Source organism: Phlebotomus papatasi, chromosome 1 (assembly GCF_024763615.1).
Source record: "Phlebotomus papatasi isolate M1 chromosome 1, Ppap_2.1, whole genome shotgun sequence".
NCBI lineage: Eukaryota > Metazoa > Arthropoda > Insecta > Diptera > Psychodidae > Phlebotomus > Phlebotomus papatasi.
This window is the reverse complement of record NC_077222.1, coordinates 34,324,606-34,349,997: the sequence shown is the minus strand read 5'-3', so window position 1 is coordinate 34,349,997 and position 25,392 is coordinate 34,324,606. Positions and strand designations below refer to the sequence as shown.

At 35.0% G+C, this 25,392-nt stretch overlaps 3 protein-coding genes across 3 annotated transcripts; 1 reads left to right on the top strand and 2 right to left on the bottom strand.

Annotated features, from left to right (window-relative positions):
• Nucleotides 1-55: 55 nt before the first annotated feature.
• Nucleotides 56-25,382, top strand: LOC129798901 (4-hydroxybenzoate polyprenyltransferase, mitochondrial). The gene is made up of 4 exons (XM_055842385.1): nucleotides 56-175; nucleotides 256-677; nucleotides 742-1,622; nucleotides 25,145-25,382. The coding sequence occupies exons 2-3, from the start codon at nucleotides 416-418 to the stop codon at nucleotides 1,614-1,616; spliced, it is 1,137 nt and encodes a 378-aa protein (XP_055698360.1). The 5' UTR covers nucleotides 56-175; nucleotides 256-415; the 3' UTR covers nucleotides 1,617-1,622; nucleotides 25,145-25,382.
• Nucleotides 5,148-7,647, bottom strand: LOC129798898 (transcription factor grauzone-like). Its single transcript, XM_055842382.1, has 3 exons — nucleotides 7,376-7,647; nucleotides 7,215-7,289; nucleotides 5,148-7,148 (listed from the first exon to the last, which is right to left on the bottom strand). Exons 1-3 carry the CDS (start codon nucleotides 7,529-7,531, stop codon nucleotides 5,331-5,333), a joined length of 2,049 nt encoding a protein of 682 aa, XP_055698357.1. The 5' UTR covers nucleotides 7,532-7,647; the 3' UTR covers nucleotides 5,148-5,330.
• LOC129806748 (uncharacterized) lies at nucleotides 10,819-14,782 on the bottom strand. Its single transcript, XM_055855927.1, has 3 exons — nucleotides 14,653-14,782; nucleotides 11,389-11,781; nucleotides 10,819-11,282 (listed from the first exon to the last, which is right to left on the bottom strand). Exons 1-3 carry the CDS (start codon nucleotides 14,780-14,782, stop codon nucleotides 11,029-11,031), a joined length of 777 nt encoding a protein of 258 aa, XP_055711902.1. The 3' UTR covers nucleotides 10,819-11,028.
• Nucleotides 25,383-25,392: the final 10 nt, after the last annotated feature.

Below are 25,392 nucleotides of genomic sequence, written 5' to 3'. Positions count from 1 at the left end.
AATTGTGGGAAATTTGAAATTGTGTGGAAATATCCTAAAGATGGCGCGCAAGAATGTTTATCCAAGGTCTAACCTTGATTGCAAGCGCTCGATCGAGCTCTGCAAAAACTTGAGTTTTTCTCATTAAATTCTGTACAATTTAAAGTTTTTCATGCTAAAATAAAGTGGTAAAACTGTAAGTATCTTAAATATATTATAAAATTCACTTTCAATTATATAACTGAGGAGTTATATGAGATTGTTCGTGTTTTGTAGGTTATCTCTTGCATGGAGGAAGTTTTGCGCAATTTCTGCAGGAAATACCAATTAGAAAGAATGCTCTTTGTCTCGAGGAGCTTCTAAGATTGATACCCAACGTCTTTCTTGCCATAGGATAGTGTGGTACGTTAAGTCAAGTGAATGTGGGAGGTGTAAAATGTTGAGAAGTTTCGTAGCGGGACGACAACTTCTGGGTAGCTGTGGAAGTGTCTTTTTTGGACCAGCTACGAAGTTTACAGTGATATCAACTTCCTGTACACGCATTGCGTCTCGCATAGTTAGCAGTCGGCCGCACCTGAATAGCTGTCAGAGTCAGAATGTGGCAGAAAAGAAAAAAGAACTCCCGGAGAGATTCTGGAGTGACATGAAGTTTAGGATGTCTCCGTACGTGCGGCTCATGAGGATAGATCGTCCAATTGGTGAGTTTTTTTTTTAAAGATACCTTACTCCTTGCCAGTTGATGTCATTGGGTTGTGTCTGTAGGATCTTGGTTGCTGTTCTGGCCATGTGCATGGGGAATTGGCCTAGCAACAGCTCCCGGATGCTGGGCTGATCCATGGCTTCTGGCTCTTTTTGGCACAGGAGCTTTTATAATGAGGGGTGCCGGGTGTACAATAAACGATATGTGGGATAGGGATATTGATGCCAAAGTTGAGAGGACAAAGGGTCGTCCTCTGGTCAGTGGAGAAATCTCCCAAACGGACGCTCTAGCATGTCTGGCAGTCCAATTGGGCATAGGATGTATGATCCTACAGAACCTCAATTGGTACTCTGTTGTCCTGGGCGCCAGTTCCCTGGGATTAGTGGTGCTCTACCCTCTCGCAAAACGTGTAACTTACTGGCCACAGCTAGTCCTGGGAATGACATTCAATTGGGGCGCCTTGCTGGGCTGGAGTGCAACTCAGGGAGTTGTAAATTGGTCAGCATGCCTTCCCCTCTATGCCGCAGGCATTTGTTGGACAATTATCTACGACACCATCTATGCCCATCAGGACAAAGTGGACGATGCCCTTCTGGGCATCAAGTCCACAGCACTTCGTTTTGGGGATAAAACCAAAGTCTGGTTGGCGGGTTTTTCTGTGGCCATGACCTCTGGACTCACAATAAGTGGCCTTTTGTGCAACCAATCCTGGCCATACTTTGCCTCAGTTGCTCTAGTCACGGCTCATGTGGCCCATCAAATAGCCACGTTGAACATCAACAATCCTCAGGACTGTGCCAGGAAGTTCATCTCGAATCATCAAGTGGGATTGCTACTCTTCGTGGGCATCCTCCTGGGCACTCTGATGCAGAGTCCCGAAAAGAAGCAGGTACCAAAACCACAGATTATTCACGAGAAGCAGCTGGCCATTCAGTAATCCTCGGTAAGTTTTCTCAATCAAAAATATCAAAAGACCCCTTAACCCATTAGTGTTCATAGCCCTTTTTGGAAATTCAAGGATTTTTTTTCTAAGTTTCTTTATTTTTTTTATTATATTCCTAAATATTTTCTTTCCTCTGCAAAAAATTGGTAGCTTTTAAAGTTGCATTACTTAATATATATTTTACGATTCATTATAAAATGCTTTAAATCGGGAAAAAAACTGCAAAGTAATAACTCTATTTGTCAGAAATATGTCATAATCTCGCTTTAGTGCAGATGTCTACTTTTATTGAGTTTATGGGACTTCAATGGTGTAAAAAATGAATCCAAAGGTGCCATGATAACTTCTTTTTAACACTGAGAAAAAAAGAGCGTGCAATTAACTTTTTTTCCTCATAACTTTAAGACTTTTTAGGTGTAAAAATATATCAACATTTTTTTATGTTAATTTTACACCTTTTTAAGGGTAAAATTAACATGAAAAAGGGTATCTTTAACCCCTAATTCACCTAAAATGGGTAATATTTACATCGATTTTGGATCAATACTGCAGGGTAAAATTAACATTTCCGGAATGTTATTTTAACTCTTTCCGGACCACAACATATCCAGCAACGAATTTCAGTAAAACTCACTTTATTGTAAGTCTTAGTGGTCAAATATGATACTTTTGTAGAGAAAGAATTTTCTCCGCCTCTGGGAAATTGGAAAACTCATGGGTGCTCTTGTCCCCAAAAGAACGAAAAGGAGACATACTTCAATTTTCCAAAAGCCAATAATATCAATTTTGGAAATTATTTTTGCGTGTCAAATGACTCCTTTACAATGTTGATCACTAAAACCAGAAGAATTATTGACCAGTATCTTGTGGGATGTCCAGGAAGTGGTCAAGAAAACACCAAGTTCCTGCTTGCCAACAGATTCCCCAAAATATTTCACACAATAACACTTTAACACACATTTCTCTCAACATGATGTTATTGCAGACACATTAAGCTTTCTCAAGAGCCAAAAACCACTTCCTGGATAATTAGAATTCACCAAAATCAGGAAGAATAGGAAAAACTTCCCTGAAAGCCATCTCCCTCGCTGCCAAATATCAAAATTCTCGGCCATATTGGCAAAAATGTCGCTCCCGCTTGGAATTTTCTTACAAGGTTGGTGTCAAAAAGCAAATGGCGGGCATTGGCGGGATAACCTTATATTTGACCTCTAGATTTTCGCGGATGAGAGTACCCATAAAGTTTGAACAAGTTTTTTGAAAAATTTAAGAAAAAATTATTTTTCGAATTTATGCAATCTGTAATTGTTAGTTATCATACTTATTGGCCCCGAGAGGTTTTCCCTTATTCTGGTCTAGAAATATCAAAAAAGTCACAATATCTGCAAGGAAGCAGAAAATCGAAAATTCGCGATTTTTGGCCAAAAATATCTTAGCTCAGGAGTTAATTGGGATCCTGCAAAAAATATCCTAGATTTGGACATCCTTATAGTTTGTAATCATCCACAAGAATCGGATTTTTATCGATTCTAAATAGTCCAAAAAAATTATTTTTCCCATGGGTACCCAGAGTCCCAAAGGAGACGAAGGAGTTAATACGTTTAAAAATGAATAGATGTGTAAAGGTGAATTTGACTCTTATTTTGGACAACTTGGTTATTAATTTGGACAACTTGGCTGTAAATTTGGACAGCTAATCCGCCTCAACAGGATGCCCATTGTTCTTCATTTCATGAACCAATCTTACCAAGACCTCTTCCTGATCATGTAAGGGAAACGCAGAATGTCACAAGAAGCCTGGAAACTTTCCATATCATTCATTAAAGTGAGTTGACTTCGGTACTCCAAGTACGTGCGGATTTGCTCATTCCCTGGCCTTTTCGGGAGCCTTTCAAGGCTTTTCTCACTACATCTCGGTCGTAGAGATGGTGCTCCTTTGTTTCTCCAGGCATTTGTACAATAGGGCGTTTCAACGAGGAAAAATTTTTTTTGGCACTATTCTGAGGGTGCTCTACATGATGAGATAAGAAAGTTTTTCTTCTACGACCATATGATCAGACGCTGTTTAGAGGTGGCTGAACGACCCTCTCTGTAAAACAAATTTCTGATTTTACCGGATTTCACACTACATGTAGTCACAATTCCCAATCTCTGCAGAGAGGGTCGTTCAGCCACCTCTAAACGGCGTCTGATCATATGGTCGTAGAAGAAAAACTTTCTTGTCTCATCATGTAGAGCACCCTCAGAATAGTGCCAAAAAATTTTTTCCTAGTTGAAACGCCCTATTGTACAACCTAGTCAGCACAAAAGCTAAATCTTCACGAAATTTCCAGAGAAAAACACCTGCCCACAATAAGGAGTATCACCTTACTGGTGAACCTCTTAGAAAATTGCCCATTTTTCACACGAAAAATCTGATTCACAAGGCAAATCTCACTTCAGGTCAAATGTACAAATCACCACTAACGTGAATCAACACAATATTCAATGAATATTTAATAATATCACTCAAAAAAAGTGAAGAAACATTGTTAGTACTTCAACAGAGCTAAATAAGAATTTTCAACAAAGCAATTTCAACTCAAATCATATTCAAAATTTAACGTATTTAGTGTTAAAATCTTTCAAAAAGAACAAATATTTAGATAGAATTCATTATTCATCAAATATTGGAATAAAAATCCATAATTTTAATCAATTTATTTTTAGTGTACAATTTTATCTTCAAAGTGTCCAAAATAAGAAACTGGTCAAAATTATGAGCCTTTCCTCTCAATCTCAAATTTGAGGAGCGCATTAACGTGTCTGCTAACGGGTTAAAATGCTCAAGACTAGAAAAATTATGAGAGTTGCATGGAAGCGCCAAAATCTTAAGCTTGAATTGTAATATTTTTAATACAAATTGATTGTTTTTTTTAACATATTTTTAAGAAGTGTCACTTGAAACTTCGTAGATAATTTATAGTTTATCGACTTTATTTTCGCAAGTCATTCTTAATACATTTTAAAATGGATAAAAATATAGGCATTGCTTTGGGTAATATTTCGGACACCATGATTCACAAAGTTTCTTGCCTTTTCTGGATTTTTCTAAAGTCTTTTTGGTATCATTTCGTTATTCTAAGCAACACCTTTGCATTGTATAATCTCTAGAGAATGCAAAAAGTAGAAATTCATGGAAATTTGAGGAACAAAAGAAGTGTCCGAAATTGTGAGCTGGTTGAAATTTGGTACAGTTACCCTATACAGATGTACAAAAATTACAAAAATTTCGTTTGTCAAGGGAGCAGGATAATTAATTTCTTTCTTACAACCTGAAAAAAATTAAATATAATAATTTGACATTAGGAATTAATGGGTTAACAGACGACGGACATCATCTTCTCTGAATCATTCTAATTAGACTCTCCAAAAATGAATGATCTTTTTTACTTGTTGGATTTTTATCCATTCATCCATTTGACCTCGAAGAACGTGTTTGTGTAATATTCTTGTGTTTTGTATTCAAATTTCAAACGACTTGTAAACTTTATTGTAGCATTTTATTTTTTAATTTCAAGTCAATCTTTTAACATTTAAAATACATTTTTATTCTCAAAAGTTAAATATTCTTAATTACGTGAAAGTGATAGTCTTCACCGTCTTCACTAATACTGACTAAGCTGGATTTTTTTGTTGTCTGGGAGAATTGTGAAAATCGAAAGAGTTCTATTCACAAATATCTCCGGAAATTACTGTTGTAATTGTTCCTTGTTCGTTGATAATTTGATAAGTTTGAACTGGTTGGTTGATATTGCTGAAATCTACTGGATTGGATATTTGTGGCTGTGGAACAATAATCAATTTCTCTTCTGTTTGGGCATTTGGGATTTGTGTTATTGAATGGGGATGCTCAATGCCTGCCTCAATGCGTTTCTGTCGCTGTTCCTCGAGCTTTGCTCTGTTGAGGGCATTTAGTTCTTCAGGGTGAACTGTTTTGCGGTGAGTGTAGAAGTTGGTGGAACTGTTGAAGAATCTATCGCAGAAATTGCATTTGTATTGCTTTTTGGTGTTTTCGTGCTGAGCAATGTGCACAGTTAGGGCTCTCTTGAGCTTGAAGGCTCGTCCGCAGATGGTGCAACTGAAGGGTTTGGCATCTGAGTGCTGAGTTAGTTGATGCCGGCGCAGGAGGGATTCTTTCTTGGTGGTGTAGTCACAGGATTCGCAGCGGAGGAATGTACTGCTGTGGAGAATCATGTGGGATTTGAGGCAGCGATTGTTCATTAGCCATTTGCCACATTTCTGGCACTGAACCTGATCCTTCTCCCTCGGCTGATGGATTGTGGCCATGTGCTCATTGAGACCGGTTCTTGTGGCAAATTTCTTGGCACAGACATGACAGAAATGGGGTTCACTCTTGTAATTGGTATGGGAGAGTTTTCGATGGGTACAGAGACCTCCGGGAGTGTCGTAAATCTTGCCACAGATGTCACAGATAAAGTGCTTCCGGACATCTTTGGGCTCATGCGTGAGCTTGTGCACTTTTAGAGCACTTTTCCAGCAGAAGCGCCTGGGGCAGTGATCACAAGCGAAGGGTTTCTGTTCCTCCGGTAAATGCGTCTTTTTGTGACTCTCCAGGAAACGCGGCCGGGTGACCATGTAGCCACAAATATTGCACTTAAATGCATCTGGCTGAATGTGACGTACCATGTGCATCACAATTGCAGGGTATCGATGGAATTTGGCCGAACAGCACATGACATATCCCTTTTCCTGATGCACCGTCGAATAGTGCTGGAAGAGGTCTGTCAAATCAGGGAATTTAGGGAATTTAGGGCTATCCTTCCCACAGACATTGCACTCGAGATTGTAGAATTTACAAATCAATCCTAACAGCTCCTTCCCCTTCACTTTCAACAAACCATTCTCAATTATTTGCGCCGGAAAATCACTGAGATTAACAGCTCCTGGCCACTCTTCCCAGTCAGAAGCTTGAGAATTCTCATCTGAATCACTATCGTCATCTCTAAAGTCAAATTCTCCTAGTGATTCATATGAAATGCTCTTTCTTCTCTTTAGGGATTTTTTCTTGATCCTCAATTGCTTTTCTGGAAGCTCAGGAGCTTCCTGATTCTCTGCCTCTGCCTCTAATTTTATTTTGTCTAACACTAAGGGCTCTTCTTGATATTCTTTTTTAACTTTAGGAGTTCTTTTAGACTTCCTTTTGCTCTTTGGAATAGCAACTTGAGAAGTACTTTGCTCTGAATTGATCTTTTTCAGCCTGGAAGATCTTGTTATTCTCTTTGGAGCCTCTTCAACCTGCTCCTTGATTTCTGTTTTAGTCTCGGATAATGGTGGGATGTATTCCTCTAAGTCAGTTTTACTTGGAGTGAAAGATTCCACAACATTCTCCCCAAAAATGGGAAGATTGTTAGATGGAGGAAGGTCAGGAAGATTGGGAGAAATAATCTCAGAAGGAGGATCATGCTTGTAATTCGGCAGATTTTGATGGATTTCTGAGTAGTATTTGTCAATGTGCAAATGAACCTGAGGACAGGTTTTCAACAAGAAAAAGATTTAATACAATTTTCAGTGAATTTTCAGATTCTTTACCTTTGTGTAATACTCTTCAAATGCAAGAAGTCTCAAGGAACAGTCTTCGCAAACCAAGTAGCTAACCTCAAAAATCTGCCACCAATATACAATTATTTATTACTTTCTTGAATTTATTAGGTCCCTAAGGTATTCTATTAGTCGAATATTGAGGAATTTACCTTAACATGTAGATGCTTTTCCACCAAATATGCAATTATTTTGTTGGAAGCAACTCCATCGATGATGTTGTCTATCTTCCTGAAAGATCCCTCCCGGACAAAGCACAATCGACAAAATGACGCTTCAGTGGCAAATCTACACTCTAATATTTCCATTTTATCTAATTTAATCAATTTCACCGGATTATTTGCTCATTTTATTGCCATTGAATTGTAAATGCAAATTTTCCAAAACAAACTACCGCACACAATTGAACAACACGTACTTGGATAATTTCTTGTCAAAAAACACATGTTCGGCAAAATTATCCAAGATTTCGCCAATTTCGCCGCACGTGAGGCACGTGATGATATTTGAATATAAAATGACCGTTAAGCTGTCTATACACTAGAAAAAATTTTTATCAATATTTGCAATCAATATCTAATAGGGGAAACTGGGGCACCACCAAACACGGGGGCACCAAATACTAATTTTTATTTCTAAACTATACTTGGACTATCTCAAAAATTTCTTCAGTAGACAAGCATCCCTATAGTGCCTATAAATTCCTATATGTCTTGTCCTTAGAAGTCGAATATCTTATTAAAAAATCGCAGTGTTTGGTGCTACCCCGTATTTGGTGGTGCCCCAGTTTCCCCTATGGATGAAAAACGCCTTTTCATTAGTAAAACACAAGGGCGTAAGAACGGGTATATTGCCCCCCCCCCCTAACTGTTTTAAAATTTGCGAAAATTGTCCATTGTTCTTCTGTAAAATCAAAACTCGGTAAAATATTACCACATTTTTGTGACAAATTAAGAAAAACGTACTAGTTATTTGTTATTCATGTATTGATCTTTAAAAATATTCTATTTTTCAAGTTTCAAAGCAATGTATCAATAAAAATTATAATTTTATGAATTCGAGAGCACCTTTGTAAAAGATATCTAAATATCTAAAACAAAACTTTTTCAAATTTGCCTATGTGGTTAAAGCCTTTTTTTTTAAATGTAAAGACCTCTACACATTATTGGGAGCAATTTTCGTCAAAAATCGCATTTTTGACAGAATTTTTACGTTTCTAATTGAGCGCTTTTTGTGGAATTTACGAAGGCTTTGACGCCCAAATCTATCGATAAACCGGATGACATTTTGTCCCAAATGCCCAATTGAGAGAAAGTCTACTGTATCTACAGCACTGCAGACACTTTCCTTCAAAATCGTATTTTTTTAAGGAAAGAAATGTTTAGAGTACAATAAGGAGCAATTTTCATCGAAAGCTGTTCTCTTAACCGATTTTTTGTACATTTCTTCCTGGAGGAAATACCGTCAATTTCTTAAAATAAAAGAATTTTTGACATAAATTACTGCCAGCCCTGTAGCCGATCGGCCGCAAAGTTTCACAGTAACAGAAATTTCCCTGGAATTTATCTTCTACTTTTCTGCGAGAGTTTCCGTGGAAATAAACGCAAATATTCCGCTTGGAATTCTGCGGAGTTATCAGCTTTCGCGTGGATTTCCTGGAAAAAAAGTCCGAGGAATTTTCTTCCAACATATCTGAGAGCATTCTCTGGAAATTCATTCAAAATTTCCTTTGAATACTCTGAGTATATTTTGTGATATCTTTCCGACCAAGACTCCATGGAAGTAAGCGCGAAAATTCTGCAATTATTTTTCGCCCTAACGCTATAATTCTTGCGAGCTAGACGTACTCAAATGAACGATATGGTAGCAATATTTTCAATTCAAAAGTAGAACAATTGAGTGTTCGTCTGATAGATGAAATGAACACTCCAAGTTCTAAGCTGCCAATTGGAACTGATCGTCCATATTTGTGGATGTTTTTTCTTTGTGGAAATTCTCCATAAAAATTCCACGCTATTTTTAATAAATTTTTGGAATTATTTTGAAGAAAAATATATTTAAAAAATCCACTGGAAAAGTCGTGGAATTCCGTAATATTAAGCCACGGAAGCCTCTAAGGCCGTTGCATGGAAATTTCCACGGAGAATTTCGTGGAAATAAAGAGGATTTTTCGAAATTTTTAAAGGGCTGACTGCCGATTATACGCTAATAATCCAAAGGAAAAGCCGTGGAAATATTCGTCAGAGAAAAGTCCATGGAAACTCGCGGACATTTCTTATTAGACGGTCCTATAAGAGTTCCGCAAACGTCCATGGAACGGTAGGAAGAAATTTAGCGTCAAATTCCATCTCGGAAGTTTAGGCTGTCTACACATTAGACAAATTATTGAAATAATAGCATTTCAAAGTGACATTGAAAAGCAACTTCAATATTGAAGTGAATATTGAAACCAATATTTCAATAATTGCCTACACACTGAACAAATTGATTTCAATATTAAAACTTCAATATTAAAAGCACCAGTCTAGTCAGGGATTAACAGATCTTCTGGGATTTTCTTCCGTATTTTGTCAAGAACACCCAAAAATAACCAAGTTGGTCAGAAGATTTCTCCACCTTCCTCCAGGAAATCCCAGATCTTCTGGGATTTTCTTTTTCATTATGCCCAAAGTACTTCAGATACATTCTGTGGTCAGAGGATTCCTGGAGCTTCCTCCAGGAAATCCCAGATCTTCTGGGATTTTCTTGTTCATTATGCCCAAAGCACTTCAGATTTCAGATACTTTCTGTGGTAATAGGATTCCTGGATCTTCCTCCAGAAATCCCAGATCTTCTGGGATTTTTTTGAAAATTATGTGAAAAACCAGTCAGATACTTTCTATTGTCTGAGGATTCCCTGAGCTTCCACCAGGAAATCCCACTTCATATAAGTATAATTTTATGATACGAATTGGAATCCTACAGAGGGAACGAAGGCTTGTGGTTGTAGCCACACGGTATGATACGAAGCATGATCCTGAAAGTCTGTGAGAAATCAAGTTATTAATTCAATTTGGCTTTTGTTTCCAATCTGAAGTGTTTTTGACCTTCAGTTCAGATTTGGCCTAGTTTGTAGCCATTCAAAATAATAAAATAAAATGTTCCATATTAAAACAAATATTTCAATATTTGCCTACACACTGGACAATTTTCTTCAATATTGAAACATTTATGTCAATAAATCTTTGCAATGTGGAGGCAATCCTTGTCAATATTTGACATTGAAACAAAAAATATTTCAATAAATTATGTCTAATGTATAGCCAGCTTTACGTGGATTTTGAGCGGTAAAATCCAGGGAATTCCACGCGAATTTTTAGCGGCAAAATCAGCGGACATGGCAGAAAAGGCTGCTGGAAATCCAGTGGAATCGCTGCTGTCGTTGGCTATAGGGGCATTTTCTTCAATAATTCTCTTCAATAATTGAAGTTTTTTATCAATAGTATTATTGAAGGGTCACTCATCCATATTTTTTCTAGTCTATAGACACCTTTAGGGAATGGATCGACATCAAAGACACAATGGCAAGTTCTTTAGAAAAATAAATTTATTTTAATTAAAATAAATAAATAAATAGGTGAGAGACTTGTGGAATGTGTATAAAAACTTTCTACCATGAATTGGGCATTCTATAGGCTCAGTGTCAATTTGAGTATTGTGGCCGGAATCACGATAAGAATGCTAATTGCACGCAATTGTACAAAGTTGTGTGTCATGAGATTTGGTCGTGCGATGATCCAATAAAATATTCTACGTGCATAATTCACTAATTTTCTGTCCCACTGTCCACTGTGGCACTCTCGAGTGTGCTAGAGAGCGGAAGTTTGTCAGTGTCTACTGACTGACCTGATGATTTGTAGTATCTGAAAATTCTCTTTAGCGGATACTTTGTGTCGATTGTGGAGAGCATTCTGTTGAGACGGCAGAACATTTCCCCACTATTCTGTGGACATTTCACCTCTTTCTTGGTAAAGGCATCAATGGATGTCAGGACGAAGGATGTCAGTTCATTTATCCTGGCATTTCGCGATTCTGAAACATTCAAAAAAAAATCACTTAAAATCCTCGAAATCTAAATCAAAGAAATAGTCCTCACCATCCACATTGAACTTCCTGAAGACGCTGATGTCATAGTCATGATCATGATCATGGTTATTATCGTGGTCTGAGGAAGATGACGAAGATCCCATCATGTTCAATTTAGGCAGGAATAGCAAAAGGCAGAGAATGGCAATGAACTTAACGATCTTCTTGAAGATGATCAGCTTCAGAATAATTTTGCCGATCGTCACAAGATCGAGCTTGAAGTGGAGTTTGTCCAGAAGCCAATCTCTCGGTGTTCGATGATGCTGAACAGCATAGTATTTAGGGGGACCATGTCTGAAGTATCCCGTGGGAGGTCCATAAGCACTTGGTGGACCATAAACTGGAGCTGAGGGTCCGTAGGAAGTTGGTGGGCCATAAATTGGTTTGACTGGTTCATATCCGGGGCTGAGATCATCTCGAGGTGATCGAACACCTTTAAAAGAATTCAGAGAAATACCCTTAGAATAGAATTGGGTTTGGGGGAAGTGGGGCATCTTTGAATTGAGACAGCTTTAAAATTGGACTTTTTTCTCCTATTTTTAAAACAAATTGAGGCTGATTATAATAAAATTTAACTTCAAAATTGGTTTAGTGGAGCTAAATTATATCATGGTAATAACTAGCTAAAAATAAGTTCATTTAAAAATAGAAGGAAAAAGCTTAATTTTAAAGCTGCCCCAATTCAAAGCTGCCCACTTTCACTTACACAGAAAAAAATATTTCGTAAAATTGTTCGTAATGTTTGTGAATTCCACTGTGGACTTACGAAATGCTCGTGAATCGTTTAATCCACGAAAAAGTTTGTATTTTTTTTACAAACTCTTTACAAATTTTGCAAATATTTATACGAACAAATAAATAATAAATTAATTTAAATTTAATATAAATTTGACAAAAATTTTTTTCTGTGTAGTAAAAAAAAACAGAACTTCTCACAGAAGCAGCCTTGTACACTGAGAGAAATCCGAAAAAGTTAAAATAACATTCCGGAAATGTTAATTTTACCCTGCAGTATTGATCCGAAATCGGTGTTAATATTATGCTTTTTAGGTTTATTAGGGTTTAAAGTTACCATTTTTCATGTTAATTTTACACTTAAAATGGTGTAAAATTAATATTAAAAAAATGTTGATATATTTTTACACCTAAAGTGTTAAAGTTACGAGGAAAAAAGTTAATCGCACCCTTTGTTTTTTTTCTCAGTGTATCACATGTTACATTAAAATTTTAAGTGATGCTCATTTATTTTCGCTAACAAACGTTCAAATGTGTGATAAAGTGTCTTTTAGGTAACTTAATATTTTTAAGTTTGTTTTTATTGGTAAAAAGGTAGACTTGATCTGCAAGTGTAAATTGACCTAAACCTAAAGCATAAATATGATTTTTATTATGGCATTGAATAAATGAGCAGTAAAAAGTTAAAATTGATCAGTAACAAAAAATTTTGAAACAGTGATATTATCGTCCAAATTTTGGCAAAGGGAAAATAAAGGGCTTTTCACTCTATATGGAACTATTTTAAATGTTAAATATATAAAATAGACCCATTTTTGTAAAGATTTAAGTTTTTTACTGACCATAATCAGATATTTTACTGCTCATTTTTAATTTTTTACTGCACAATTTGGATTTTTTACTGCTCGTTTGTTTTTTGCCTTTTATTATTACCACAAAATAATTTTTTTTTTCATTCATTTATACAATAGCATATGGATAAATAAAAGAATAAATCCGAGAAAGGTATGTCATTTACGGATACTTTTCCGACTCGCGGCCGATTACGTTCGATGCAGTCGGATTGGAAATTTCAAGATCCTTCAAAAAAATCCAAATTTAAGCAAATCGGTTGCAAAATAAGCCATCGAAATTGGTTAAACTTTGACCTTCGAAAATTTGATATCTATAGGTGTCTAAGAACGAAATATTCGCCTTGACTATACTTTCAAAACGTATTCGAAAAGGAAAGACATTCTGTTTTAACTGTGTAACTTCTGTTTTAGAATAGAATTCCACTTTTCTGGAATTTTCTTGCACTGCACATGCTAACAGATTAATAATATTTTCCTTAATATTTGTTATTTAAAATATCCAAAATATCCCATAAAGAGTTAGTTCCCACTAAGAAGTGATTAAATTGAAAAAATTGTATGTAGTTAGCATATTTGCTGGTATGAGCGACGGTTTACTAAAAAAAAGTAAGCTTATTAGGGGAAAGGCTCATAATTTTGTCCAGTTTCTTATTTTGGACACTTTGAGGATAAAATTGGACACTAAAAATAAATTGATTAAAGTGATGGATTTTTATTCCAACATTTGATGAATAATGAATTCTATCTAAATATTTGTTCTTTTTGGAAGATTTTAACATTAAATACGTTAAAATTTGAATAGGATTTGAGTTGAAATTACTTTGTTGAAAATTCAGTGTGAGCAATTGCTTACGAGAAATATGACAGAACTTCGTGGCTTACTTCAGTCTTATTTAGTTTTGGTGAAGTACTAACAAAGTTTGTTCGCTGTTTTTCAGTGATATTATTGAATATTCATTGAATATTGTATTGATTCACGTTACTGATGATTTGTACATTTGACCTGAAGTGAGATTTGCCTTGTGAATTATATTTTTCGTGTGAAAAATGGGAAATTTTTTAAGACATTCACCAGTGAGGTGATGATTCTTATTTTGGACAGGTGTTTTTCTCACGAAATTTCGTGAAGTTTTAGCTTTTGTGATGACTAGGTTGGACAAATGACTGGAGAAACAAAGGAGCATCATCTCTACGAACGAGTTGTAGCGAGAAATGTCCTGAAAGGCTCCCGGAAAGGTCAGGGAATGAGCGAATCTGCACGTACTTGGAGTATCGAAGTCAACTCACTTTAATGAATGATATGGAAAGTTTCCGGGCTTCTGTGACATTCTACGTTTCCCTTACATGAACAGGAAGAGGACTTGGTAAGATTGGTTCATCAAATGAAGAACAATGGGCATCCTATTGAGGCGGATTAGCTGTCCAAATTTACAGCCAAGTTGGCCAAATTAATAAACAAGTTGTCCAAAATAAGAGCCAAGGTCACCTCTACTTATCAATTCATTTTTAAACGTATTAAAACTAATTTTAATAAAAATAAGACGATAAATGGCTTGCTAAGTTTCTAAAGAACCTTTCTGAAAAGAGAGTAACAAGAAATGTCAATTAGTATAGAAAATATCGCACTTCAAACCTGGAACTTCGATGCTTATAAGTAGACTGTCCAAAATTATGAGCACTTCCCCTATTCAAAATTGGGAATAATTTAGTTTTACCTGCTCCTGTTGTGTGAGATTCATGCAGAGCACTTAAATAAGAATCCGTTTGGAGTTGTTCCTGTGCCTGTTGATCACACAGCACAATCCTCAGAAAACAGAGGAAGAGAATCACAACTTTAGCACTCATAGTAATATAAATAAAAAGTTATTTCACCGCACTAAAAGAGTACTAAAAGACAGTTCAAGAGTCAGTCGCGAAATGAATTCCAGTGGCACTGACCAGAGGCCTTTTGTCAAGGCGCTTTTTATAAAAGTGTCTCACGTGTGCCATCAAGATGCACACAATCTGACACGATGATCCGGGAGTTCTTTTGCGTCAGGTGCAATAATTTTGAAGTGGGAGCGGGCAGTATGGTCATCATGAGTGGGGAGGTTATCTGAGGTGAGGAGTGACTATTTCTTGACAATGAAAGTATCCAACGACCGCAAAATCCCAAACAATCACGGTATTTCCTCTATCTAGGCTGCGAGGGTAAAATTTGGCGCGAAAAATCTCTGCTGATGAAAATGAAAAGAACAAGAAAAACTCGAAAAAGAAACAGTCTTTCTCCTTCAAAAGACTCTTTGACACGCGCTAAAAATGCGGAAGAAGAGAATTTTTTAGGGCAATAAATCGCGACAAACAATGAGACAATAATTGATGATGGAACTTTTGCTCCATAAACAATTGTGATTTTTGCGCAAAATTGATAAAGAAAGTCCCTCAGCGAGTTTGACCAGATTTTCTTATTCTTGATTTCTTTCTATTGTACTTTTTTTGATAGTTTGATGGAAAATGAGAGTAAAATAATTTAATCAGTATGTCACTCACATTTTGTATAAAGTCCGTAAAATAATGTACGGGAAAAAATGAAAAGGTTTGTTGGGCAATAAAACTTATGAGATTCACTCTTGGTGATAAACAAGAATTCGTGCCCTGCAAGAAGATCTCGTGACCATAATTTCACCTTGTTTTTTTCATGGATGAAATTGAAATGGGAATTTCACCTGTTCAAATAAAAAGGAGCTTTGTTAATCTTTTCCAATTTTATGAATTATAAACGATGACGATTATAGAATTAATCCAGTACGATAGAGGATTAATCGTGCGAATGCTTCAAATGATTTTACTTCCTTACTTGTTCTTAACTCCTTTCGGATAGTAAGATATCCAAGAAGTCAATCTGAATTAAAATTATTTTCAAAATTTTTGGTCCTCAACAAGAAAGTTGAGAAAGAATTTTTGCGATCCAAAGATCTAATAGTAGTGTTTTTAAAAATTTTGTACAGTTCCGGTTCCGAGAGAATCAACAAAATATTTAATTTTTTTTCTAAAGAGCACTGGTAAAAATAAAAGGATCAAATTGGTCCCTTTGCAAAGGATGGATCAAATTAACACGTTCTATTATAAAAAATGTGCATTCAGAGTTCGAAATTCGATCCATCCTTTGCAAAAGGATCAAATTTGGATCAATTTGATCCTTTTATTTTTACCAGTGAGTCATAGAATTTATATACATGGTTTCGAATATTTATTATGAAAACTGTATTATTAAAAGTTCTTAGAAATTGTGAAGTTAACATAGACTCTGATAGGAATTTTGCAAATATGATTTCCTCTTGAAGACGAAGAAGCAAAATAATTTTCTCATTTTTACCTGCTCAATAATCCTCATAAATGCAAACTCTTAAGCATAATAAAGTATAGCAATTTAACAATATTTTCTGAAATTTTCATTAAAAAAAGGGTGGCAAAGCGTCCCAGGCTTTGCGAAGTGCTCGAACTCGTGACTTGGAAGCTATACCTCAAATCGCATCATCTACTCTTTACCGGTTGTCAACCTAAACCAATTCATAAATTGCCCAAATAATCCCCAAAGAGTAACAAAATTAATTTTCGGGTGAAAACACTGTGCGACACGTTGTGGGTGTCTTTGACGAGAGTGCCAAAACTTGTTAGAGGGTCATTTAAGGACTTCAAATCTGCAATCCGTTTGTTCGGGTCACCTCTAGATTTTTTGGAAAAGCATTTTTTGTTTTTTGCTGTTTTATAAAATTCAAAAATTCATATCTCCGGTTCTAATTATCCGGTGGTAGTCACATAAAGCTAAACTGACGCGTAATTTCATCCTCTATAACTCTTGTGAACATATCAAGCATCTACGATGAAAATGAAGTATATTTTTTAAAGATTTTTTGAAAAAGGGCACCTAAAATGGTGCATTTTTCTGTGTTTTTTCCATCTTCTAGTAATTTTCCCACTTTAATAGAGCATTTTATATGTCAACCAACTATGCCTAAAAGTTAGAGAATTTAATATTCTTTCATTTTCTTTTGGTTTGAATTTTCTGTCATAATTCGTTTATTCACAATAATTTATTGAAAATAAAGTGCATTAAAATCTCTTATTATATATAATTATATTAGTATCTTTGTCTAACCTACTGAAGAGCATTCTCTTTTGCACTCTCACTTACACATTTCATATAAAAAGAGGTGAAATGAAAGTAAAGAGACGTATTTAGAAATAGAGAGAGAAGAATAGCTGTTATGAGTGCGAAAAAACTATTCTTCCCTCTTTATTTCTATATACGTCTCTTTTTTTTCATTTCGCCTCTTTTTATATGAAATGTGTGAGTGAGAGTGCAAAAGAGAATGCTCTTCAGTAGGTTAGACAAAGATACCAAATAATTATATATAATAAGAGATTTTATTTTTATATTAATGCATTTTATTTTCAATAAATTATTGTGAATAAACGAATTAGGATAGAAAATTTAAACCAAAAAGATATGAAAGAATATTAAATTCTCTAACTTTTAGGCATAGTTATTTGACATATAAAATGCTCTATTAAAGTGGGAAAATTACTAGAAGATGGAAAAAACACAGAAAAATGCACCATTTTAGGTGCCCTTTTTCAAAAAATCTTTAAAAAATATACTTCATTTTCATCGTAGATGCTTGATATGTTCACAAGAGTTATAGAGGATGAAATTACGCGTCAGTTTAGCTTTATGTGACTACCACCGGATAATTAGAACCGGAGATATGAATTTTTGAATTTTATAAAACAGCAAAAAACAAAAAAAAGCTTTTCCAAAAAATCTAGAGGTGACCCGAACAAACGGATTGCATATTTGAGGTCCTTAAATGACCCTCTAACAAGTTTTGGCACTCTCGTCAAAGACACCCACAAAAAGGTAAATTTTGTCGCACCGTGAAATCAATTCTGTTCGGTTTAGAACAGTTTTGACTGATTTATAAATCATTCAAAACAGTGCCCAAAATATACCTCAGGAGCAATATAATTGAATTTCATATAAAAATTAGTTATCGGTTATAAACCGGTTTATCACTGGTTCAGAACCGATTGCAACCGGTTCGGTTTTATGAGAAATTCCAAGACCTTTTCAACGAGCCTTAACATGACCTCATTCACTTGATAAATATGCTCTATAGGGCCTTTTTTAACTTTTTGATCTTGGAAAACCGTTATTAGAAATGATTCAACGATATTTTCGTATATGGTCGAATATCCGCCTGGGTGATTTCTAAAACATATCTAAAAATTAGTTTTGAGCATTCCCAAAAACATGGTTTTGGGGGGGAAAAGAGAGGTATGTTTACGATCCTTGAGTCGACTTATAGGGAGGTCACCCGTCACCCAGAGGTCTCAAGTCGCTATCTTGGCCTCCAGAGCTGGCGACAGCTGAACGGACAGTCGGACAAACAGCGTGATGACTAGAGTTGGCTAAAATATGTATTTGCATGTTTTTATTAAGCGTTCTCAAGCCCTATTTGACCCATTATCTTCGCGAATTAGGCTCTTGCAATTCTAATAAACCCTATTTGAAAATGCATATTTTGACATATTGTTTATTTGCATATTTGCATTTTTGCATATTTTTTTGCATATTTCCGACTTTTGTTTAAAAAAAAAATTTTTCTTGTAAAATGAAAATTTATATAATTCTTATCGCTGTAAAAAAAACATTTAAAATTTGGAATCCAGTTAGGGTAAGGGCTCATAATTTTGACCAGTCTGCTTATAAGCATCGATGTTCCAAGTTTGAAGTGCGATATTTTCAATATTAATTTACATTTTTTGTTATTCTCCTTTCAGAAGGGTTGTTTAGAAACTTAGCAAGCTGTTTATCGTCCTATTTTTACTAAAATTAGTTTTAATACGTTTAAAAAATAAATTGATGTATAGAGGTGAATTTGACTCTTATTTTGGACAACTTGTTTATTAATTTGGACAACTTGGTTGTAAATTTGGACAGCTAATCCGCCTCAACAGGATGCCCATTGTTCTTCATTTCATGAACCAATATTACCAAGTCCTCTTCTTGTTCATGTAAGGGAAACGTAGAATGTCACAAGAAGCCCGGAAAATTTCCATATCATTTATTAAAGTGAGTTGATTTCGGCACTCCAAGTACGTGCGGATTCGCTCATTCCCTGACCTTTCCGGGAGCCTTTCAGGACATTTCTCGCTACAACTCGTTCGTAGAGATGATGCTCCTTTGTTTCTTCAGGCATTTGTCCAACCTAGTCATCACAAAAGCTAAAACTTCACGAAATTTCGAGAGAAAAACACCTGTCCAAAATAAGGAGTATCACCTCACTGGTAAATGTCTTAAACAATTTCCCATTTTTCACACGAAAAATCTAATTCACAAAGCAAATCTCACTTCAGGTCAAATGTACAAATCACCACTAACGTGAATCAATACAATATTCAATGAATATTCAATAATATCACTCAAAAAAAGCGAAGAAACATTGTTAGTACTTTACCACAGCTAAATAATGACCAGCGCACAATAACTTTTGTTTGTAAACATGTTTTCAAAATTTCCTATGAGAATGAACGAGATGACTAGATCTAGATCTCATTCACTCTCATTGAAATGTCAAAAATATGTTTACTAAACAAAAGTTATTGTGCGTTGGGCATAAGACTGAAGTAAACACAAAGTTCTGTCATATTTCTTGTAAGCAATTGCTCACACTGAATTTTCAACAAAGCAATTTCAACTCAAATCATATTCGAAATTTAACGTATTTAGTGTTAAAATCTTCTAAAAAGAACAAATATTTAGATAGAATTCATTATTCATCAAATATTGGAATAAAAATCCATCATTTTAATGAATTTATTTTTAGTGTCCAATTTTATCCTCAAAGTGTCCAAAATAAGAACCTGGACAAAATTATAAGCCTTTCCCCTAATTATTGTCCAATTGAAAAATATCTCTTAATTAACTTTATTGAACCAGAAACAAAGTAAAACTATGAGATTTTGACTATAAACTTAGAAAACCAAATGCTGGGCCAAAAAATGTAACATCAAAACTACAATTTTATACCCATTATATAAAAATGCTTCTAAATTGTAGGATAACAGGATCAGACTTATAAATATTTCTAGAAATATGGGGATGTGTTCTTGCTTTCATTAAAAAATACTTTGCTCAATGTATATTTGAAGTCAAAGAATCAAACATTTTCTTATAGTTGGTAAGATATATTCGTACTTGAACGCAGATTTTTTGATTAAAAAAAAAAAAAAACTGATTTAAATTTTTGGAAGAATTTTTTTTTACAAAGAATTGACTTTTCTGTATTTTTACATTTTATTTCATCTTCTAAAATAAAGTTGTGTTTAAGGAAAGAAAAATTTTTTGTTCAAGTACTATACAATTCTCTTTAGAAGAAGTGTTTTAAATTTTAATAAAATCAGAGCATTAATTTTCTAGATTATATCAACTAATTTCAATAAAAAAGTTTTATGAAAAAATCTATTTAAGTGGGCACACTGGGCATTTCACACTGGGCATTGGGAAATGCCCAGTGTGCCCACTGGGCATTGGGAAATGCCCAGTGTGCCCACTGGGCATTTCCTCTAGTTTTTAAAATATGGGTGCGATGAGTCACATTTATTGAGAAACATAGGAAAAATTTAGTCATTACGAAGCTTGGGATCGTACGAAGCATGGGTACTTTCCCCTACTATTAACTATTTACTATCAAATTCGAATAAAATTGAATTTTTCCTTTAAAAAATAAGAGTAGTATTGAAGTATTAAAATACTGGATCATTCAAAGACAGACCAATTTCCTTTATTAATCAAGTATTAATCATTTAGATTTTAGAATAAAAGAAAAACATCAATAGATTTATAGAAATAATTTTATTACTCTCATGATTTTAATTTCTAAAGTCTTTTACGTGCAATTTCCAAATTATGCTTTTCACAAGACATTAAAGATTTCATTATTAATATGACACACTTTTTATGAGGTTATAAGTGAATTTTATTTATTTAACTATTTTACTACGGTAAAGAAATTATTAGTTTGCCTATAAACTAGTTAAATATCTACAAGATTTGTTTTCAGCTGTATTCGAGTTTTGTGGGTTTTAATTTTGGATTGAATTTCGTGATGTCAAATCCGGATTTTCTTTTGAAGTACTTCAATAATCTGTGAAGTAAAAGAAGAATGTTTTGTGTTAATATACCTATCGGAACAAGGAAATTTGTATATGGTTATGGTTATAGCCTTACCTTTTGAAAGGATACTTTGAGTCCACTTTTTCAAACATCCCATTAAGTCGACAACTCCATTCTTCTTTAGAGTTTTTGCATTTTCGTGCATTTTGGAAGCCATCAATTGATGTAAAGACGAAGGTGGTAAGATTTTCCATTCCCTGATTGTTGAATTCTGGAGCAATAAGGTGTATCTTAATTTTGTAATTGGATACAAAGTATAACATAACACTTACTTTTAGCATTTAATTTTCTTCCAAATTCATCAAATACAAGATTTTTCGCAACTGCTGCGAAAAATCCTGGCATGAAGAACAAGAAGAAAATTACAGCAAAGAATTTAAGAATTTTCTTGATGATGATGATTTTGATAATGAATTTTCCAATTGCAATGAGCCCCAATTTAAAGAGCCAGCTGTAGTCTGTTTGAGGTTGTACTGCAACTAAATGTTTCGGTGGTTCTTCATGAGGATATGCAAATTCTTTGTATTCATAGGATACTTCATTTTTTTCTTTATCTTCTGGATTATGAGGATGATTTTTATGTTCAGCATTTGATGAGGGATAGTGCTTATTATTGTGTTCTTCATGCTCGACATGATGACTTGTTTGTTGATGTTGTTGATTGTATTCGTACTCAAAAGGATTCTCTTTTGATAAAGAAATCTTTCAAACATTCATGTCTTCCTTATTTTTGCAATAAAAGGGAAACTACTCACCGAATTTGTAAGAAAAAACTTTAGTTAGTCCCGAGAAGGAATATATCCCAACAATAGTAACAATATTCCAATTCCAATGCATTTTCGATTGATCACTGAACTCTGCTGCACGTGAGGACCATTTAAACTGGGCACGATTTTCAATAAACACATGTTTAAATACTCAATGTGCTTGGATGAGTAAAATTGATGTCTCAAAAATTGTCTCACAGTGGGAGGTAAATTAATAGCAGATGAACCAACTGAGAGTGATCGTAAAATCACAAGACTCTGGAAGGAACGCTATTTGAAAGTTAAATAGAAATTTTAAGAAAGATGGTTATGTTATTATGAGACATTCTTGGTAATCTCCATCAATAAAAATTGTCAATTGTCACCAACTTTCTTGTCCTTCAGTGTCGCCAAAATCCTTTCTGGCCCATTAATCAATTTGAAAATTATAGTCAAAAAGACGGCGAGAGATATCAATTTTACAGAGACTATCTTATCCATTGCAGGAGTTCAAAAAATTAATGATAAATTAAGCAGAGCTAAGATACTGATTGCTAAAATTTCTTCCTTTAAAAATTACAAGAATTCCGACAGATGTAAAGTACAGCTATATATTATACTAAAACTTCAGTTCAATCCATAGCATAGAGCCAGAACTATTCAACTTAAAAAATTAGAAAATTTTCTTTTCAATAATAGCGCCTCTAGCAGTGGTTTTAAGGATTTTCGATATAGAAGGATTTGTGGCATTTTAGGAGAGCTTTTCAAAACGCTCTCATTGATTAAATTTGGATAATTAGAACCGGAGCTAGAGTTATTTTAAGAAAAAAAAATTGACCCTTTCTATATCCGGTCAGGGGGTTTGGGCAGCTTTAAGTTTTAGCTGAGATTCTTTACAATCTCAGCTTTTGTGGTCCTAGGTGAAACCCGATCTCGTCAGATCGGGCCCAAATTTTGGATGTACACGTTTGGACACTCATAGATCACGAATATCATATGCGCTTTAAATCGATTTTCGTGGACGTACGTCCCGTCCCATCCGTCGTATAACCGCTTCTGGAGAGAGAACGGAGAGAGATATCGACAAGCGGTTTTCGGCAAAGGTTAAATATCGATAGGTGGCTCGAAGTTGGTGATGTTAGACTCACCCCCCACCCCCGCCCCCTTCCGCCATTTTAAAACACCCCAAAATTTTGTTTTCTCACTAACAGCCCCTATCTATGGCATCGATCGTTCTCAAATTTTAGTATGTTATAGCTGGGCCTAAGAGCTTTCGATCGATATCAAACTTAACCGCCTGCGACCCCCTTGACCTGAGCTAGAAGGGGTCAAAAATTCAATTTTCAAATGGTCATATATCCGCTTCTAATTATCGGATTTGGAAAAATTTCGGTGTTTTTGAAAGCTCTCGTGGAGTACTACAAACTTTGTGACACCCCAATTTCATCCCATTCAATAGAAGATCCAATTAATCGAAAAATCGATTAATCGATTAATTCGATTAATCGATCTCGAATATTTCAAAAACTAGACGATGCTTTTTCTTTAAATTTTAGTATGTTATAGCTGAGGTCGAGACCTTTCCAACGATAGGTCGCATTCCTCCCTCGATGTTCCCTGACCCGAGCTTTAATTGAAAATGTCTTGACCTGACTGCATTTTGGGTGTTTATGATGCGATTTCGATTAAATTTCAGTATATATTGTATCTGCGATCGAGATCTTTTTAACGATGGGTCCCACCCGTCCCTACTCAAACCCACTGTACCCCGACCCTTACTATATCCATATGGACCGGACTTTATCTCTAGTTTTAACCGATTTCAATGAACTTTTTTATTTTATTGGCCTTCCTCACTCAGACTATTTAAAATAGAAAATGACCAATGATAAGCCCAGATAAGCTTATGGTAGCTGAGATTCTTTACAGGTGACATTGAAATGCGTGCAACTCGAAGTGCTTGCAACTCGAAATGCGTGAAAATTCGATCGTAAGTTGAATTTTGGGGGTAAAGAATCACGTCGCGCCAATTTTATTTATTTCGGCCGACAAAAACAGTTTACTCGACGCGATTCTTTAACCCCAAAATTCAATTCACAATCGAAGATTATCTGGGCTTATCAATGGTTTTTTTTATCACGGAAGACGGTGCGGGGGTGGGGGTAAATGTACCTGTAATATTACCACCTAATATTATAACTTATAGAGGGAAATGGGAAAACTGTAACTGCTACTTTTATGCCAACTTCCTGAGAGTGAGCTGTCCGCGGCGACTGATGCTTACTCACTGAAGTACTGGAAATACTGGTGTTAATTACCATGAACACCAGCATCCGCCTGTGGATGGTAGGCCATGGGTGTGTCAAAAAAATAAAGAATTAGAATTAGTGAGACACGACCGTTAAATGTGTTGACATGTGTCAAATAGATCGTACGCTATACAAAGTCGATATCTCTCTTAGTTTAGGAGATATTGAGTGGAAGGGAAAGTTTTTTATTCATCCATATATTCGTGATCAGGAAGTGGGCAAATACATTTCGGCAAAGTTTGATCCCGATCGAAGGACATGAGATTTTGTGAGGACTATTAGGTGCACTCTGAGAGAAATCCGAAAAAGGTAAAATAATATTCCGGAAATGTTAATTTTACCCTGCATTATTGATCCGAAATCGGTGTAAATATTATGCTTTTTAGGTGTATTATGGGTTAAAGTTACCATTTTTCATGTTAATTTTACACTTATAAAGGTGTAAAATTAACATTAAAAGGTGTTGATATATTTTTACACCTAAAAAGTGTTAAAGTTACGAGGAAAAAAGTTAATCGCACCCTCTTTTTTTCTCAGTGTGACAATTTTAAGAATCTCACCTAATAATATTGATTTGTTCTTAAAAACGATTTCTCAAGGTCAAGAGTTCAAAAGGCTTTAGGAAGCGTATTAATCCACCGATTTAGGCAGTTTGCATTTGTTGGAAAGGTCTTGGAATTGCTAACATGTTTAGACAAATTCCAATCGATTGTGACTTGATAGATCAGATAAGAACTGATAACAAATTTTTATTCGAAATTCAATTGTATTTGTTTTTAAGCTATTTTGAGAGATTGTAATTTACGTTAATTATGTCATAAGGCAAGATCCTGGATCTGCTTGAGTTACCTTGTCTAAAATCTGTGAAGTTTCCTTTATCCACAAATCTCAACTAAAAATGTTTTATTTTATTTTTTTTTGTTTTTTTTTTCAGATCAATGAAGACCGACTAAGAGGATGAAAATGACTTGATCCTCGCCATACGAAATGGTAAGCTAACTTTAAGTAGATTTTTATGGAAGTAATGGCAGAAGATTGTTCTGCCACGTGATTTAAACCAATATTTTGAAGGATGATTGAATTTATTGATTAAGGTATTTTGAGACAAAAAAAACTGTATCTTCTGTACTGGTAGAGAATGAATAAAAGTAGTTAAAGTGTGTGCTTAAAAAGAGACGGACA

Excerpts from the sequence above, each read along its gene's own strand:
- LOC129806748 (XM_055855927.1), bottom strand. The coding sequence starts at position 14,782 with ATGAGTGCTAAAGTTGTGATTCTCTTCCTCTGTTTTCTGAGGATTGTG. Across the intron at positions 11,782-14,652 it reads ATCTCACACAACAGGAGCAG|GTGTTCGATCACCTCGAGAT; the intron begins GTAAAACTAAAT and ends ATTCTTTTAAAG. Across the intron at positions 11,283-11,388 it reads TCATGATCATGACTATGACA|CCAGGATAAATGAACTGACA; the intron begins TCAGCGTCTTCA and ends AATCGCGAAATG.
- LOC129798901 (XM_055842385.1), top strand. The coding sequence starts at position 416 with ATGTTGAGAAGTTTCGTAGCGGGACGACAACTTCTGGGTAGCTGTGGA. Across the intron at positions 678-741 it reads GAGGATAGATCGTCCAATTG|GATCTTGGTTGCTGTTCTGG; the intron begins GTGAGTTTTTTT and ends TTGTGTCTGTAG.
- LOC129798898 (XM_055842382.1), bottom strand. The coding sequence starts at position 7,531 with ATGGAAATATTAGAGTGTAGATTTGCCACTGAAGCGTCATTTTGTCGA. Across the intron at positions 7,290-7,375 it reads AAAAGCATCTACATGTTAAG|ATTTTTGAGGTTAGCTACTT; the intron begins GTAAATTCCTCA and ends TATTGGTGGCAG. Across the intron at positions 7,149-7,214 it reads TTGAAGAGTATTACACAAAG|GTTCATTTGCACATTGACAA; the intron begins GTAAAGAATCTG and ends ACCTGTCCTCAG.